The sequence below is a fragment of the Dermacentor albipictus genome, chromosome 9 (assembly GCF_038994185.2).
Source record: "Dermacentor albipictus isolate Rhodes 1998 colony chromosome 9, USDA_Dalb.pri_finalv2, whole genome shotgun sequence".
NCBI lineage: Eukaryota > Metazoa > Arthropoda > Arachnida > Ixodida > Ixodidae > Dermacentor > Dermacentor albipictus.
The window spans coordinates 56,308,540-56,327,288 of record NC_091829.1 but is presented as its reverse complement, the minus strand read 5'-3'; the positions used below and the strand labels follow the sequence as shown (position 1 = coordinate 56,327,288).

At 49.4% G+C, this 18,749-nt stretch overlaps 1 protein-coding gene across 1 annotated transcript in view; it reads right to left on the bottom strand.

Annotated features, from left to right (window-relative positions):
- The window catches only part of LOC135896544 (putative sodium-dependent multivitamin transporter), a 57,256-nt gene extending 38,820 nt beyond the window's left edge, over positions 1-18,436 (bottom strand). Inside the window, exons 1-5 of the mRNA XM_065424972.2 lie at positions 18,391-18,436; positions 8,595-8,863; positions 5,314-5,379; positions 4,459-4,510; positions 3,407-3,474 (exon numbers count right to left, since the gene is read on the bottom strand). Coding sequence (XP_065281044.2) covers positions 3,407-3,474; positions 4,459-4,510; positions 5,314-5,379; positions 8,595-8,863; positions 18,391-18,436 — 501 coding nt within the window. The remainder of the gene's footprint in view (positions 1-3,406; positions 3,475-4,458; positions 4,511-5,313; positions 5,380-8,594; positions 8,864-18,390) is intronic.
- Between the last annotated feature and the right edge of the window lie 313 nt (positions 18,437-18,749).

Here is an 18,749-nt window from a genome sequence, read left to right as displayed (position 1 = left end):
CAGTATGCGGTGACAGTGACCGATTGCGATTGTGTGTCTATGCTCCTTTCTTTCCTTATCTCTACTTTGTTACCACTTTACCTCCACCTCCCCTCTCTCCCCAGCGTAGGGTAGCAAACCGGATCCTTTTCTCTGGTTAACCTCCTTGCCTTTCCCCTTTCCCTCTCTCTCTCTTTTATGTGAAACGGTGTCTCGGCTAGCTCGTTTACGTAACAGGGTTAATGTGTTAACTCGCGCAGCTGCGAACGTGACCTGCTTCGTTAAACTCTGCGCCGTCCAAAGCGTGGTTACACGCGCTGAGTGCCAACGCGTGAATATTTATCTCGCTTAACCTTCGAGATAAAGGTTTTGTTGGCACAGCTGGGACGGCGAGCCATGTAGGGGTTGGAGGACGGACTTCGAGATGAAAACCCAAACTTGGGAGTATTTATTCTACATTATGTACAGAGAGGTGAGCGACAAGTATCAGACGTACAGTCATTACGGGCCGGCAGCAACTCGGACGCTGCGGCCCGCGGCAAGAAGTTCGAGAGAGGTGAATCAGGGAATCAGGGCATGTCCCAGAATCTTCAGGTCTCTCTGGAAGGCTTCTTATAAACCCTTCGAGCACTGGAAGTCACGTCATGTTTGACCAATGGGAGAGTCCGCTCCGATGACGCCACTTTCAGCCAATGGTAGGCGCCCGTGTCGCGGTGTCACACCTGGCGGCTCTCTGCGGTCTTGCCTCGCAGACTGGCAATGCACTTCTTCTAACGAGGAGAAGGGGAGGGCTGCTCATGCTCCATTGTCCGAGGCCCACCTGCTAATCCCGGCGGCACACGACCTGGGGGCCGCAAACTTGTTTGCACGTGTCTCCTCTGAAATGCGCTTTCCTGCTTCTGCATTCCTCACTTAGCTGTGCTGCAATCCGATGTGGTCTGGGGAACTCGAAGTAATCGCAGGAAACAGCTCCATATCTAACAGCCACCGCTTTGCGTAATGCGGTATAACGCGTTAGGGGAATGACTCGGATTAACTCAATCTGGGCTTGTCTTTTAGGCGGCGAGTCGCGTTCACCAATGACATTACTGATATGCTCGGATACCTCGACGCGCTGTGTGTGCACTTCCTGATGGAGGTTCGGCTTCCCCTCGCTTCGGTTGTAACGGCTCTGTCGACGATCGCCGCCTTGTGCAGTGGCCGTGCGTTAATTACCAAAAAAAAAAAGATCAGATTTGTTAGGCATGTTATTGCATATTTAGCGCGTACAAGTCATTTTGATGGGGCGAGTTCTCCAGCTTTTTTTTTTCTTTTTTGACGTCGCGTGACGGACAGGAGAAGTGGGCGAAGACAGAAACATTTTGACAGATAGCGGAAGGCTAATGGTGGAAACAACTTAGAATCGGACATAATTTTTTTCTTTTGTGTTCGGTTTTATCATGCATGATCAGTTTGAACACGTTATCAGTTGAACAGCTTTTGCGGTTTTCGTGACGTCGCGTGGCGTACGAGGTGAGCGGGCCAATCGTGGGACAGGTGATTGGCCAATCGTGGAAAGCTGATGGCAGAAATGTAATAGAAACAGACTGGAATGGCCTGAAGTTACAGCGCCCCGGGACGATTGAATTGCGCAATGATTTCCCAGGTAAAGTTGAAATGGATTGAAAAATACAAGGAGTTTTAGTGCGATACGGCGGAGACAAGCAAGAGTTTGCTCACAACCGCCACTGAATGTCGAACTCCTGTCCCTTCGACAACAGGTGATTTTAAAAGATGGCACGTACGACACCTCTCTGACTGCCGAATTGCATCTTGCTCATGCAATGAAAACAAGAAAACAAAAGAAAAAGAAAGAAAAACATAGCCTTTGAGATCTGTTTCTGCTATCTACTAAGAGCCGTTGCAGGAGTGCAGATTTGGGAGCTGGGAGTGAGCCGGGTGGCACTGTCCGCGCGGCTTTGAAACTGGGCAGTTTTGGCGGGATTGGTGCGTCGACGAAGACTCCGAGAGCGGCGTCGCCTGTGCGCGCATTTCAGAGGCCACAGCAGGCGCCACTGTAGCGCACGAAGACGTCGTTGTGTGCATCGGCAAAGGAGGAGCCGTTGAGTAGCTAGCGGTGTCCGCAGTAAGATCAACCAGCAGCAACTTGTGCGGCGGGCCCGGGAGACAGCAAGAGCCGCAGGAGCTCTGGACTAAGGGCGCCTCCCGCACAAGCAGAAAGACAGCTGCTTGTCTTTTTTTTTTTAAATAAATGTTTCTCCTCCTCCTCCTCCTCCCGCTGTCGCTGTAAATAACTTGTTGCAGAACGAGAAGTGTGTAGTAAGTGTGTTGGATAGGTTTTCTATTAAAGATATTAAGTTATCTGAGACCAGCTTGTGGCCCATGTTCTCGCGAGCCTTTTTGGACTTGGTATGCACTGTCGTCGTCGTCTGCCACCTGCTAGCCGTCTGCCTGGTTAGCTTCAGTTATTAGAGCGACCACTTCCTGAAAGGGGGTGCATCGCACCCGGTTTGATGTCCACAGCAAAGCATTCTTTTCTTCTTTTTCTTCTTTTTTAGACTGCGAACTTTTGTTTCGAAGGAGCCCGTATGGGCTCTGGGCTTTTCCTGGCGCATCTTCTTCGGACTACTTTCGAGCCGGAAGCCGACTTTGCCGTCAATTTCCCAATGCCCGTTGCGATGGCAGCCGGGCCATACGATGAAGCGACGTTTCACTGACTCTTTGACTTTAGCAGTGACTGGAACACGAGCGGTTTCAGTCTGAGCCATTTTCCGCAGCGTTAAATGCTCTCACGAAGAAAAAATAACACGTCAGTGGGCAGTGCATGCTTGCGGTGAAATACCCCATCTGGCGGCGATCAAGTACTGTCACACGCTCGTAGTGGCACGTTGCAACGCCGTGACTGAAATATACGAGCACTTTCGTCGAATTACGCACCGCGGGAAGGCGCCGGCAGTGAAAGAGAAATTGCGTAACCTGTAATCGGAATCGTAAACGCGACAGCGGCGGTCATAAAAAAGAACGAAATACTTAAAGGCTAAATAAAAAGAAATAGGAAATAAGTAAAAAAGAAAAAAAAGCGGCTAAATACACGTACGACTATATTTCCTAGTTGTGCAAATGAGCGCCCGCACTCAAAAATATTTTTTTCTTTCGTATGAGCTGTTTGCAATTAGCTGACCGCTTTCACTGATCGTTTGTCCATCAGGACGGCTAGCTGACAGCTGCACTTGCCAATAGTTTTAGCCTTACAACATTTGCGCAAGTGGATTCTAAATAAGGTTGAACAAACACACAAGACGCGCCGGGCACCGATGAAGTGCTCTAACATGATTGCCCTGTACCACTTACGGCGTATGCGTCTGCGAGTACGCGGAAATCAGTCGTATTTAATTTGCGGGAGTCACCTGAACAGCGAGTAACTTACCAGTGCAGTGTAAACCGTTCCAGACACTCCCAGAATGATGCTCGCAATTATGGGAGACAGGCCGAGCACTGAAATGAATTCAAATCAGAAAGAAAAGAAAAGAAAGGTCGATTAAGAGAACGTCGTAAGAGAGGCAAACGAACCAGTTAAGTTGCAAGGCTCATGCAAAGAGATATAATACCTTGTGCACTCCACTTAATGGGGTGCAGGTAATTCGTTCTGGTATTTACATACACAGCTGCCCTCTTTGGGTGTTCTGCTTTTGTGACCTTCAAAAGATTTCTTCGTTACTACGCAAATGAGGCTACACGGTTACCGTATGACGCGCGATGCCCTCGCATTGATCAAGGCGGTGAAAATGCGATGCACCGGAGGCAGCGAAAAGCGTTCGCGTACTTTTATTTTTTTAGGTGCTTCGTTAGCTAAGCACAGGTGGTCAAGAATAAACCACGGTTCATCACTATCGCGTGTCTGGTGATAGTGCCGTCGTTTTGGCACGTAATACCCTAAGGTATTGCTTTATTTTAACGCTTAACAGTGGCCGAACGAGGAATTAACGTCGCTGGATCGATTGTTTGGACAGTGAGATTCGTCATTGTCGTCGAGACCCCTTGCCGAAACGTTTTGCTCCAGACAAATTCCCTGTTCGACCACTGTTTTTTACTTCCTGCGCGTATACCTTCATGGGATCATGTGTTTGTGCTTCGATTTTCCACGGGTAATTTATTGGCTTAGCCTGCAGTTGTTTTGCTTCAGGTTTCGCAGGTCCGGCCGGGTTTCACACCGTTCTGCAGAGCTGGTTCAGGCAGAGCTCGATACGCACGAATCTCGCAGGTTTCAACATAGACGAGATGAAAAAAATTTCTCGGGGAAATTTGTTTGGTGTTCCTTCCAGCGTACTTCACGCGAGAAAAAATTTCTAAGGCTCTCGGAAGCAATTATCACACACTTGCGTACGTCAGCCGCAGATACTGAGAGCGCTGTTTTATGACACGTCGCGATAACACGAACTGTGTAACGAATGAATGGTGTGATCGGGTCACGTATCTTACTTGTCGACACGGCCACCGCTGCACTGTAGATGGCCACGGCACCTAACGCTTGCTGAACAAAGGAGAAAAAAAAATGAAAATGCATGAGAAAAATCGGTCATCAGTGGAGGCTGTTCCTTTCCTGTGTAAAGATTGCAGTTCCCATTTGATACACGTGTACAGGGCGACAGGGCTGGCTCTTAAAGGGAACACTCTATAATGTGCGGCTGTCGTTTTGCGAGCACTTTAGCGTCAGGTCCTGGCTGAATCTATGTCGATGCACTGGACAGGTGTGTAGGGGGACGCCGGGGCCACGAACCACAACTCGGGGCCTGCTGTGAAACGGGGCTATTAATCACCCTTGCCAGAAGGGAGAATACGCGCGCGTTTTACAGTCACGTGTTTCATTTAACGGCAGATCGCGCTCTATATTTTGCATTCTATATGGGGCGGAAATCCTCGTAAAACATAACATTTTGACTTCGCAACAAGCTGTTTGATAGACTATAGTTTTCAGCGTGCGTTGGCCTAGTAGCTAAGTTGTTGACAAGTGATCAAGCTTGGAAACCATTTTGAGAGAATTGCTAGTCACTGAAGTATGCAATGCTTTCTCTATATATACACTTAGTGTTAAATTGTTCGGTGACGATTTTCGTTTGGTTTGGAGGTTTGGTTGGCCATCGCCAATCATTTTGGTGCAAGGGCAGCGGCAGTCGCTGATGAAGTCACCCGATCTTGTAGTTACCACACTGTATTCACCTCGTATATCTCTCTTATTATTATTATTTTTTTTGCTGCTACATCTTGGCTGCTGCTTGGAAAGAAATATTCGGACGCTGTAGAAAATATAAGTAAAAGCCCAGTGTGGGTACTCACGCTTAGAACGAAATATATGAAGGATGAGGCGATTCCAACGCTGTTTCCATACCGCATGCGGAGGTACTTGTACATGGAATCAAAACGATAAGGCATGATCACTTTCACTGTCTATGTCATCTGATATACAGTGAAGAATCCCACGTAAAATGGTAGAGGCTACTCTGGCGCTGCCTTTGTTTAGCTTCCCTGGGAATAATGAATTTGTTCATGAGCATAAATTTGTAGAATTTTTGTGCTCGTGGCTTCAAACTTTCTTGTGGCTTCGTCTGCCTTCAGCTGTCTAAATTTCTGAGAAATCGTATATTTATAAACGCACAATGGCACAATGACTCGGCACCGAATGCATATAATCGCTGCTTGGACTTGTAATACACTATCTGTATGTTACTATTCGAGCCAGCATCGGAGGTCGTCTACGTAGACTACGTAGACAGCTTGAGGAGACAGCCGTTTAAGGCCAGTATTGTTTAGGGCCAGTATTGGAACACAGCCTATTTTCGTTCAATATCGAATTGGAAAGTCGCAATGTCGTTTGAAGCCCGACGGACGAAGTTTAGAAAAATCCATCCACCTAACTATATACCTAACTATATATATATCGTTAGCACGCTGGCTCAAACGCCATGCTTGCATTGGATATTTGCGCAAAATTTCCCATTATCAAATGTTGCAGAGAACTCTTTGTAGGAGCTTTAAAAAAAAGAACATGCCCATTTTTTTCATCATGCTCAGTCAGGTAAAATTTCAACACCTCTTCATCGATCAACGGGTGCTATTTCAGGCACATTCGGTTTCCGCCATGCTGGCATTTAGAGCCTAACAGAGAACTGATTTCGCGGCTAGTGTACGTATCATCTCTCACCGACCACAGCAGTAAGGTTCCTCGTCTTTGCCACTGACGTGCTCCTGCATTTTTTTTGGGCCAGGAACCGGCGCTGAGTGGAACCACATTTTCTTCTTCTATCGCCCAGCATATCCTATTACGTTCTCATTTAGGACCGCTGTAACCGTACGACGTTTTTGGAAATGGCTCCTGTTTCGCTGCACTTTGTTGTTTTTTCTGCCTTGTCGATATCCTTATAGGCCGCGAAGCCTTTTTGGGTATTTTGTTTCATCTTTTCCCATTTATAACTGATTATCTGCAAACCATGTAGCCATCCCTGCTCTGTAACGCTCATTGGGCGCTGAGTGCATGACATTGAATAAATAAATAAATAAATAAATATAAAGCAGAGAAGAAACTGATAAGACAGGATACAATATAGGCATAGGTACCGGTACAAGGTAGATAGAGCAGACCAAAGAGTTGCGTACACGAATGCTAGAAGGAAAAGCTTTTATAGGATACCTGAGCGACTGACTCAAGCAAGCTACGTGACTATTTCAGTGACACGTCTTTTACTGCCAAATAGAGCCGAACTATTAGCTATGCCATTGTAGGACTCCCGTTTCAGTAACAGCATAGTCACAAGGTTTCTCTGTGGTTCTTTCAACTACATTACTCTAAACTGCCGATGTATATCTGTTTTCAGGCAGTCATTGGCTATATTTCACATGTAGCAGCGAAATTTATTTTAAAGCTTCGATAACATTTATTACAGTCGGTTTCACCCACAAATGTGACAGCTCTATCTTTAACCCTTCCGCGCGTTTGTATTCTCACCCTCAATTCAGCGTTGACATGCTTCGGAAAAGGGACTCGCACTTTTGCCATTCTAAATAATAATAAAAAAAACGTGGAAATTGTCTACTAATGAGCGTTGTTCGGATCGGCTGTTGTGTCGTTTTTCGCTTGGTTTTGCTAACTTGCTTCTCCTAGCTTGTGCGCGTCTATACCGATGGCCTTTCCGGTGGCAAAGAATGCTTAGTCTTTAGCGGAGAATTGACAGGCTTTCTCGCCGCATGCAACCTCCTCAATGCAATCGTACCTATTGAGCCGCAACGCCGGGCACGAGCGCGCCTGTACGAAGCAGAACGGTCGAAAGCGAACGCCAGCTGCCGCAGTAGCGCGTTAGGCTTTGCGCGAGGGGAGAGTTCGTCGCCGCGATGCCATGTCACCCACGGTGTCGCTCTCGCAAGCCCGTCTTGTGACCGCGTTCCTCGTCCACGCAAGCTCTGGCCTGCGCTCTGAGCGCGCCTCGGCAAGGCCCAATGAAAGCGCGCCAAGTGACTCAATGCCTGGGAGGTGCTCACATTTCTAACTCGAAGGAGGCTCAGCAGTGCCCAGTTGGACCAAGGTTTGAGTGCGGGCTAGTTGGTATTCCATGGTGTCAATCGTCACTTACAGCGCATACATAGACGGAGGACAAAAAAAATGGCTGTGGCTTAGCTAAGGTTAAGCCCAGGATGCGAAGCATACTAGCCTTTATTTTAGTTGTTGAACCACTGTCTAGCCTGGTGAACTGCTGTTGCTTGGCCATATTTGGTTCGGCTAGACGAAGAAACAACTCATGCAGGCGAGCGCACGAGCTGAGACCCGGCTATCGGATCGGATCGGAAAACATTTATTGGGCTCTAGAAAAGATCTTCGCGGCTTCAGACGGCGTCTTCCATGGCCGCAAGCGAGCGCACGAGTTGAGCCTCCGCTTTTGCAGCTGTTATGACGTCATATGGTAGCTACGCGGCCGCGCGCGGCGCAGCAAGGAAGAGCGTGGTTGTGCGGCTAGTATGCTTCGCATAAAAAGGACGACGAGATTCAGCGCTTGTCTACGTCGTCCTTTTTTGTCCTCCGTGTATGTATGCGCTGTAAGTGACGATTGACTCCAGTTGGACATTGGGCCACCCCGATATCTTAAGTTGGCCTGCCCCCGAATTTCTAGTTGGCTTAGCCCCAAATTTCAAGTTGGCTCACCCCCAAACTTCAAGTTGGGCCACCCCCATGGACACCCCCACCCCGGGCATAAAAAGAGTAACCGACGGTGGGAGTGATCGGCTGCTACAACTTCTTCGTGAACTTTTTCGGTACTACTTTGAATTTTCTTATAAATATCTAAATATAAACCTGTTTGTAAGACGTCCCGGATATCGGGCCCAGCTCTACATTCCCTCACTCCTCCACGAGCGAAGTGAATCCCTCATCTTCGGACCCTCAGTCGCAACAGCATTAGCAAGCCGGAGCAGCCCTGTGAGCTAGCTGACCAGAACTCACAAGGTCGCCTAGTTCCACAGTCGCATGGCGCGGCAATTGAAGACTCCCAGAGCACTACCCCCGATCCACGCGTGTCAGTAAAAGACGAGGTGGGGCGGGCGAGGGTACACACACAGAAACACACACACACCTCGAACACGGACGTGACCCTCCGCTCGTACATGACGGGCAGGAACACGGTGGTGACCACGATGCCGGCCGGCACGAACGCCGGAATGGCCCACAGGGTGTGGAAGCCGTACACGTAGTAGTGGGCCACGAAGGCGATGATGCTCATGGCGGTGACGCTGGACGCGACCGCCGAGATGGCCAGCGGCAGCGACGGGATGCTGCGGCCCCCCAGGAAGGCCTCATCCTGGCTGCGACTTCGTCGACGCACCGAGAAGTAGAGACCGGCGCCTGCACCCGAAGAGGTTTGCGTGAGCAACGCTTATACGATGTAGATACGACAGTAGGGCAAAAAAAAATTATTTAACAAATGTAGTGCGTAAGCCCTTAGCAGGCGTGCATGAAGAGCGACGGCAGCTGTTTATAATCATCGTCGATACTTCGAGCTCGTTAATTGGGGGGACCCGTAATCGTAGTGGTTTGCTCACGCGAACAAATCAAGGACCATCGATGTTGATCGTCATCGCAAGCGAATAGCCGTACGCTTCTACAAAGCTATTCGCTTAAATAAAGGAATGAAGTCGTATACATTTGTTTCAGGGATGATATTTAAATAGCGCTTCTTGCTTCACTGCGCAATGCTTCACTTCACTGCGGAACAGAACCAGCACGTGTACGTATACGACGTTGCATCTCGCAGAAGTACAAAAGTTGGCGTTCGGCGACGATTGCTCCCGGCGAGCGGGGTTGCTTCAGAGTGCGCGCGGGCTTAATTTGCATCGGCGGCGAAATTCCGACCTCCGATCTCGAAAAACGGACGAAAGAGCCGGGAACTTGGCTATTCTAAAGCCCCTCACTTTTTCAAAAGTAGCGCCATTCTTAGATATTTCCGCCACCCCGCTCACCCTGGCGCTTCCTCCTCCACGCCTCCTGTCTCCCCAGCCTCCTCCGCTACCCCATTGGCCAATCTGTGTCACGTGAAAGCAGGCGCCGCGCTTTTGTATATTTTTTTTCTTTCCAGAGCGGAGCAGGCACCGCGCTTTTGTATATTTTTTCTTTCCAGCGGGCTCCGACCTCCATTGTAGGGCCTGCGCGACAAAAATACTGCAGGCGGACTGACGGAATTCGTTAGCGTAATAGAATGTGTAAGGGCGGAGAACTTAATTGCGATGCCGTGCTGCTGCGCCTTCGGCTGCCGCTACAGACACGGCGAGGACAAAAAGCTTTCTGCTTTGCCATCCGGCGGGCGCAACGCAAAAAGAAAAGTGTGGATTCACAGGATCGGGCGGGTTGACTTCGAGGAAGTGGCAAAGAACGCACGGCTTCGTGAAGTAAGTGCCACGGCTCTACACAACCTCTTCTTTTGAGCCTAGTTGACACCTTCCGCTTCGAAAAAGTGTATGTGTTCATGATCTGCGTGGCTTTTAGCGCGTTGAAGTTGACGTTTTTTTTTTTCGAATGTGCTCTCTTTGTTTCCTGTAGTTTCGTCTTGAGGTGAAAGTGCACGTATCTGCAGCTGGCCCGTGACATAGAAGCGACTGTATACTGGGCGTGTTTTGAGCTCCACCACAAGTTAGCACATTCTCGACGCTTTTGCAAGGCTCATTATAACATATGGATGCAGTCTTTTAGCTTCGAATGTACGCCCGCATGTATTGATTTGGCTTGTGGTGATTAACGTTTTTAACGTCCCGAAGCGACTAAAGCTATGATGGAGGTCGTAGTGGATGGCTCCGGATAACTTTATCTAGGTCGCGAGGGGATGTTTAACGTGCACTTTGATCGTAGAGTCGTGCGTGGGCCGGTAAATTCCTCGTTGGCGTTTCCTAATGCTCGCGCGGGCGCGCTAGCGCTGCTTTAGAAGTTGGCGCCTCAGCGCGATTGTATTTCTTCAATATATTTTATTTACTAGTTGTAACAACGTGTCATTATTTCGTACTCTTGACTGCGCTTCCAGGGCACCAAAGCTGCAACGGGAGCACCAAAGCTAGAACCAAGGCTGGATGGGGCTCGCCGAAGCCTATGCATGCCAATGGAGTATAAGATCGGCTGTCCGATATAGCGGACAGCCAATTTTGTATGCGAACGCTCCCTGCGCCGCCTGCTTTATTGTAATGTCACGTGCTCTTCAGAGGCCTCCGTTAGCCGTTTCATGGGCCCTCCCGGAGTAGTACTTGTAAAAAAAAAAATCAGTCTATCGTCACGATTACCAAAGCACCCAGCAATGAAAAAAGCGGCCCTGTTGTCAGGCATAGCTGACCGCAGACAGTTGGAATCTTTCACGTGCCGGCCGAACAAAAGTATCCTGCAGGTACGTAACTGAACCTACGAAACCACGTACACATACTTTCATGCTGTCGAAACCTGAAAGTTTGGTAATTACGTGCGTGTTTGAGCACACCGCGTGCTTGCGTCATGTATCAGCAACACGAACTCTCAACGTGCGCGCACTTAACGCCTTAAATACGCCTTGAATAATAGTCCTTTTTCTCTATTTCTTCCACATTTCCAACACGACATTTTCAAGGCCAGTTACCGACTGACGAAGCAAGATCTCTATTGAAAAAGCTGCTCCGCAGCGCTCGAACGAGCTTTTCCGCGAATTACTTCCCGTGTTAGCCGTCGTCCCAGCAGGCCCAGCACCGGCGGCGCCACCGTCGAGGCCGCGCCGAGCGGAGGAGGAGGGAAGTGAATGGCGCTACTTTGGGAGATTGAGGGGCTTTAGGTAAAACCCCTTAAACTTCGTAAAGTAGTGACACTCACTTCCTCCGCCTTCCCTCCTCCTCGTTTCTCCTCTCCTTCACGCTCCCTCCTCGACCGTGGCGCCGCCTACACTGCCCGAGCGTAGCAACGGCGCCAACATGCACTCCTCGCCACTCCGTAGACGCTTCTCGAGCAAAAATGGCGCTGATGCACGGCGCGCGGGCCCACATGATGCTATTAGGCCAATAGCGACGCGGCGTCGGCCTCGGCCAGAGCGCGCGAGGAGGAGGCGGCATTCTTCAAAGCGTGGCACTACTTTACGAAGTTTAAGGGGCTTTAGGTTTAGGCTATTCGCCCTACGCAAGAGCCGGACACGCAATGGCGTCGCCCGCTCATCGGGTCGGCACCTAACGTCGAGTGCACATACAAGCCAGCTGTGTAGGCTATAGTGAACGTTTGAAAGACGGGGTGACAATCACGCCGTTCGTATAAGGATGTCGCAGCAAACACGGTATTGATTAGAAGTATACAAAGCACAAAAGAAAAAGAAAGAAAGGAGGGAAAAGGAGAAATATGTTGCGTTTGTTTTGGCAGCAAAATGTACTTAAATTGTGCGACGCTCGCCGAAGCGCAACACGCTGGAATTCAGTCTCACATATCTATATATGTTTCTGGCAGTTTCGCATTATTTCTTACCACCTGCGAATCTTCGGCGCGAACAGAAGCGTAGATTAAGAAGCGTTTTCTTCCTTTCTTCCTCTCTTTGTTCCTTTCTTTCTATTTCGTCCTCATTTTGAAAGCGACAGCTGTGCTTCGGGGAATCGAGCGAGCGCCCTCGCGTGCTCAGCATCGGAACGCCTCAGCCGCGGACCCAGTGCGGCTGGTGGAATGACTCGCAAACAAGGCCGTTGGAACGTGGCGCAAAGCCACGTTCCAACGGCCTTGCTGAACTTGCTGAACCGTCCCGTGGTATAGCGGAAATTCGGATTCCACTCTATAGGGTCGCTTATTGTGCGTTCGGCTGCTCGTTTTTTGAGCGCTTGGAACGCATTCGGCTGATCTCCGGCTCAGAGCTCTCGGAGGCGCTCTCACCTTCGACACGGGAGCGTGACCGAGATGTGGCAAAAGCTCCGGTCACGTGACTGCTTGCAATTTTTTTTTCCGTTGTTGGCGCGGCGTCTGCAGTGAGCGGGTGGGCTCCTTTTCTGGCCCGCCGTGTTTGTTAATACAGCAAACGCTGACGTGTTTCCTCTTCCGCCCTCAGATTGCTCCGACGTAGAATGAGTTCAGTAATCGTTGCAATCCGAGTGGCGTTGCAAGAGTACAACTGTCTCGCTCTCTTTCAATAAGGCGGTAGCGTTAAGGCCCCGTGTCGCAGAAAATCCGGTGTCGGCGCGGCGGCGATGTCGGTGTGAGAAAAAAAAAATCATCCCGATCCACGCAGGCCCTCCGTGGGGCGCAGAGGCGTTGCTGAACTAATTGAACTTGTCAAAGTAAAATGCGTCAGAAAATTCAAAAAGTACGACTTGCACACAACCTACTGGCGTGCTAGCGTCGGATTGTAATTCGAATATATGAGAAAAATTACCGACGATTACGTTACTTCCTAATGCGAAATTTGAGCGCAGCAAATAAGCTGTTTCACCTTTTCGAAAGATTGAGCCAAAGAAATCGAGCAACACATGTATGCGCTATCACAGATTTTTTTTTATTTTTCACACGTATTCCTTTAACAAAGACTCCACTAACAGTTCTTGACAGTCATGAAGGAAGCTTTGTGGTCGGAGAAATAGACTGATATATGTTCGACTTGGTACACTGATTGCCACCGCACAGGGGTTGCATTGGAGGAGGAGCGAAGAAAGGAATTAAGTTCGAGCCGGCGCTTTGACAACCGGAGACTAGCAGGAAGAGGGGGGAGGGGGGCGGCGTGTACACCCAGCGGCAAACGATGGGGGCAGAAGCGCGCGCAGCAAGCGGACAACACGATAAAGGGAGGAGGGAAGAGATAGCAGCGACTGACTGACGCCGCTGACGCCGATAGTGAGTCAACCCCAGCTGCGGAGTTGGTTTCAGGGACAACGCCGCCGATGCCGACACAAACAATATGATACCCTCGCTTCCGCAGCGCTAAGAACCAGGTCTAGCCGTGGGAAGGTGGTCACGTATTCGTCGACGTGCCGGGGCCTACGTGAAATAACTGGCGCGTTGGCAACTGAAGAGCACCCTATCCGCCGCACAAGAACAGGGGGGGGGGACCCTTTCCTCCTCTTTCTGCATGGCGGCGACGGTGTTCTATGCAGTCACGTTATCTTGACTCTCTAGCGGCGTCAGCGGCATCCAGCGGTATCAATCGGTCGCTGCTACCGCTGGGGGGATGAAAGGGGGGCGGAGCTGGTGACAAGGCCGACGACAACGCCGACGACGACGCGAAACCCAGGAACGGACGCCAAAGAGCTGCGCTCTAAAAAAAGTAATTCTGTTACGCGGAAGCTCGAACACAAACCCTTTTACCAGCTGCCGTTTGAAGTCTGTCTGAGTAGGAGCGGCGCGCACCGCTCGGTTCTCTGCCACCACGACCCAGATGGCGCTCGCCTCCGCGGAAGCGGTGGCTCCCGCCGTGAGGAGGGGGGAAGAAAGAAAAAGAACCAGAATGCTCGCCTTATTGCATAGCTTTCGCCGCCATCGCTTCCTTTAAAACATTACGGTTACATAAGCTGCGTTTGCCGGGAAGCGTGAGACGTAGTCGGGAATCTTTGAATGCCATCGCATTCCGCTATTAAAGGCGAAGCTTAAGCGTCCTCCAAAGTTTTGTTTTTACACTCTGCGAAAAGAGAGAGAGAGAAAAAAACAAGTAACTAATGTGGGAATTCCTGAGTAATTTGGAACGCGTGGGAAAAATAAGTGCAGAGCCAACACACAATTTGGAATCCATGTGAAACTAACCTTTGTTCAAGCGGTGTGTATGTACAACTGACGGGTGTGCGTGCATTTGCGTGCACGTTCACTTATGCAACGCACGTCATTTTAAAATGCTTATCTCACACAAAGGTCACGACTTTAATCTCATGAAGTGTTCATGTTCAAGCACTACTCCTCTCCCAAAGTCTGCCGAAATGCACCCACCAAATCAGGTGGATGAACAGTGTGAGCAACGATGTCAAGGGGACTAAGGTGATGTGCTGAGGTTGTCGAGGGAAATGCTGATGGCAGACGTTTGCTCAGAGAAGAACGACACACATCTTTCCAGCTGTATTTAGGAATTATGTACCGCTTGTGCCACAGTGGTATGTATTAAAGGGACATTAAGGCGAAAAAAAATCAGTTCAGACGGACAACAGACGGACTATGTTATCGTTAATTTAGAAATGATAGGTTGATTATTACAAGAGAAAATGAAGGTCAAAGTTTCAGGTGTTGAATTTCGCAAGGAGTCCCCAACGCCTGCACGTGACTGTGACGTCACGGATTTCGAAGTGTTCGTTTTTTTTTTACTTAGGCCGTGTTGGCTCAGCAGAAGTTGCCGATACTTCGCCATGTTGAATCTTTGGCTCCGTTAGAACACAGTACAGTCGATCTTTGCCGCTAAAGAAATAACTAAGCGCCAGAAGACGCTGTCAAGATCTATGACGTCACAGCGAGGTGTGTCGGGAACTTCAAGGAGGCGTCGCCACCCGTCTTTTGTTGTTGCCTTTTTTCTGGCTTTAATGCTAGGACCATCACAGCATCACGTACGCGAGCATATGGCCATCGCCCAAGTCAGTAGACAACTTGATCTACATTGGGTCGGCATATGTTGTTTCGTGGGAATGTCATGCCATGCACGCATATGGCATGTATTTACGCGATTCTTGTCATGCATCGCTTGACATTCACAGGAATCATGCCATGATTTGACATAGAGGCATGCATAGTATGCATTCATGACACTCATGCCAATCATGTCATGGCGTGCATATCATGACATGTCGTTCATGTATGTAACAACACGCTGTCCAGAACACATCCGGTTAAAGAAATACACGTCATTCAATCAATCACTTAATGTCATGCCTTCTCATTTAACAGACTCATGACACGCATGCCGTTTCATCCATGCCATGACACGGTTGTAATTCACGTTTAGTCTATCTTTACAAGTTAAGAATCTGGATATCCATGGCATGAATGAAATGACATGACATGCTTCACATTAATGACATCACCTGTGTGATGACCTGTTTGTTATGGATGACATAAATGACATAAGGTGATGACGTCGTGGGTCGCTTCTTTAGCTGTACATTTATCATATGTGTTATGATACATGTATATCTGACATGGAAGAGTGACTGGCATGACATGCTCATTCATCTTTCGTCACTGATTTTATGTCATTCGTGTTAGCTAATGCACACATGTCATGTCATTCAAATGCAGATATACGTATATCGGCTTAAGCTACCGCGATGGCATCATGCCATTCATACCAATTATGTCATGACATACATGCTATTACAAGCATGTGATGCCATTGACGTCACGACACGGCACGTGTCCTGTCATTCATGTCCTGTCAATACATGTCCTGTCATTCGTATCATGAAACACATGACATGTCATGCAATACTTGTCATTAATGTTATCACAAACGTATAATTAATGTAATTACAATTCTGTCATCTTATTCATGTCAGGTCATGCATGCATGTCATTCATATCCTGATATATATCGAACTAAGTGACGTCGACGCCATCACGGTACTCATTTATGTCATGATATATATGCCATGACAAGCATGTGATGCCATTCGTGTAATAAAAGCGCATGCATATTTGGCATTCATGTCGTGACGCACATTACATGTCATTCAAATCCATGTGATTCATGTCATGACACGCATGCCATTCATATCATGACATTTATCTGAGGTCATTCACGTCAGGTCTTGCATGCATGACGTTTATGTCCTGATATATATCGAGGTTAAGAAACGACCTCAACGGCATCACACCATCCATAGCATTTGTATCATGACATATATTCCATGAATAATATGTCATGTCTTTCGTGTTGTGTACGTATGCATTTAATTAGATAGATAGATAGATAGATAGATAGATAGATAGATAGATAGATAGATAGATAGATAGATAGATAGATAGATAGATAGATAGATAGATAGATAGATAGATAGATAGATAGATAGATAGATGCTCAAAACGTCTAAAGTTCGCAAAGAGCGCTTCGCATTAAAAGAAATATGCGGATCGCACGCACTGTGGGAATCGATGTGAGTGAGAAGCTTTGTATGCTGTTTGCTTTGACTGACGATAATTAGCGGTGATGTTGGCGGTGAATGCGTGACTTCTTCAGCGTTTAGTCTAACGCTAGAGTGATGAGTTCATGTCAAACTTGACCTAGCGTGCACCACTCCTGCGTGTCTGCGTAGTCCGCAGAACGCATAGAGAGACGTGTTTACTCGAGGCGTTGTCGTGCGTCCTCGTTCGTAATCTATCCGAGAGTTGAGTGCTGCCGTCGCCTCACGTGGCGCATCGCATCGTGGCATCAAGTGTCGAACTTGAATTGAATTACGGGGACCGAACCTAATCCAATTAATTATTACGAAACTGTACGTACACCTTACATGCATGCATTCGCGGTCCCAACCACGTTTCGTTGCGAAGCAAAGACTGCGCTGTTCCGCGCGATGCTTCTCTCGGGCCTTGAAGCCGTTTCGGTAGCGCGTGTCTGCGTGCTTCTTCGGCATGCCTGGCTAGCACGGTGCTCAGAGGCCAGCCCCAAGAGCGTAGGAAAGCAAGCACAGCGCGTGCGTTTGAGGGCTCATTCACACCGGCGACTGACAGTGGTCGCGCGACCAGGTTGGTCGCAAAGCGACCAGTCGCAAATGGTCGCAAACGGTCGCCTTTCTTGAAAAGCGACTATTTTGGGCCAGTCGCTCTCTGCACGATGTTTCAGTCGCGCGACCGTGGTCGCAAAACTGATAAACCAATGAGCGGCGCACCGGAAGTGATCTTTCGTGTGTCTACATCCGGCCTCCTCCGGCGTCGCGTTCAAGTTCCGCGTAGATTCCGAGAGTTCTCGCTGAGAACGATAATCTCCGCGGGATTGCGACTTGCGGGTCGCGCTCAGCCGGGCTTGCCGGTGTGAACATCAGTCGCCTTCGGTCGCTTTTTGATTGCGAGTCGCAAACGGTCGCGCGACCTCCTCAAGTCGCCGGTGTGAATGTGCCCTAACACACAAACTGGGCAACGCCGCCGCGGAGTCGCGGAGGCGAGCGCCATCTGGCGTGTTGCGGGAAACCCAGCGGGCACGCGTGGCACGACCATCGCAGCTGCGCCCGGAAAGTCGGGGGCAGAGGGAGGAGGACGCTCCGCCTTGAAAAGCGATATCCGCGGGCCATCAAGGTGGCCAGCGTTTGCGGCACCAAACGCCGCGTGTGATCTCTCCCGGTGTTGCGCAACTTCGGCCGGATGACGCAGCCGGGAATCGCAAGGACTTTCTTCGTGCCCTCGCCGAGCTACAACTGATAACAGCTGGCGGAGGAAAAAAAAAAACTCGTGTTGTTGGTTTCGGAAGCGTCTCATCGGACGATGATGTCCTGTGCCAAGAGCGGGCCACCTTCTACGTGACTTGTTAACCGATGTGCAGGGCGAGTAGCCCCAGCTGCCTCTTCGCACCCGCCGTGGTTGCTTAGTGGCTATGGTGTTGGGCTGCTGAGCACGAGGTCGCGGGATCGAATCCCGGCCACGGCGGCCGCATTTCGATGGGGGCGAAATGCGAAAACACCCGTGTGCTTAGATTTAGGTGCACGTTAAAGAACCCCAGGTGGTCAAAATTTCCGGAGTCCTCCACTACGGCGTGCCTCATAATCAGAAAGTGGTTTTGGCACGTAAAACCCCAAATATTATTATTATGCCTCTTCGCGTCGCAGCCGTGAATTGAAAGACCTGTTTCCGGAGTGGCGCCACGCCGGACACGCGGTTTCTTGGGAGATCGCAGGGACGCTGAAGCCCAATACTCGCCAGCTTCGCTCAGGCGCCTGCGTTCGCATCGGCGCAGGCGCTGCTGCGCTGGTCCCGCCTTTGGTGTCGCGCCAAGTAGACGGGCGTACTTTCGAAATATTGGTCCCGCTTTGCCTGGACCAGTTGATTTCTCATTGCGACAACGGTCGAAAGGCCCGAAAATGGCTTTCACACGTGTGCCTCATGGTATCCGTTGTGTCGGCGACGACAGGTGTCACTCCTGTAAGAGCTTGGTGGCGCAACCCACCGCCCCGTTCCAAAGGGGACGCTCATAACATCCATCCATCCACATCCATCCATCCATCCGTTGCGCACTGGAAGCTTCCGTGTCAGAAACGGTGCAAGTTTAATTAAACTTCGGGTTCGGTGACACTCCGCTTGGAGTGAACTTGCCAATATCGTTAATCTTTAATTTAGTTATGGGGTTTTACGTGCCAAAACCACTTTC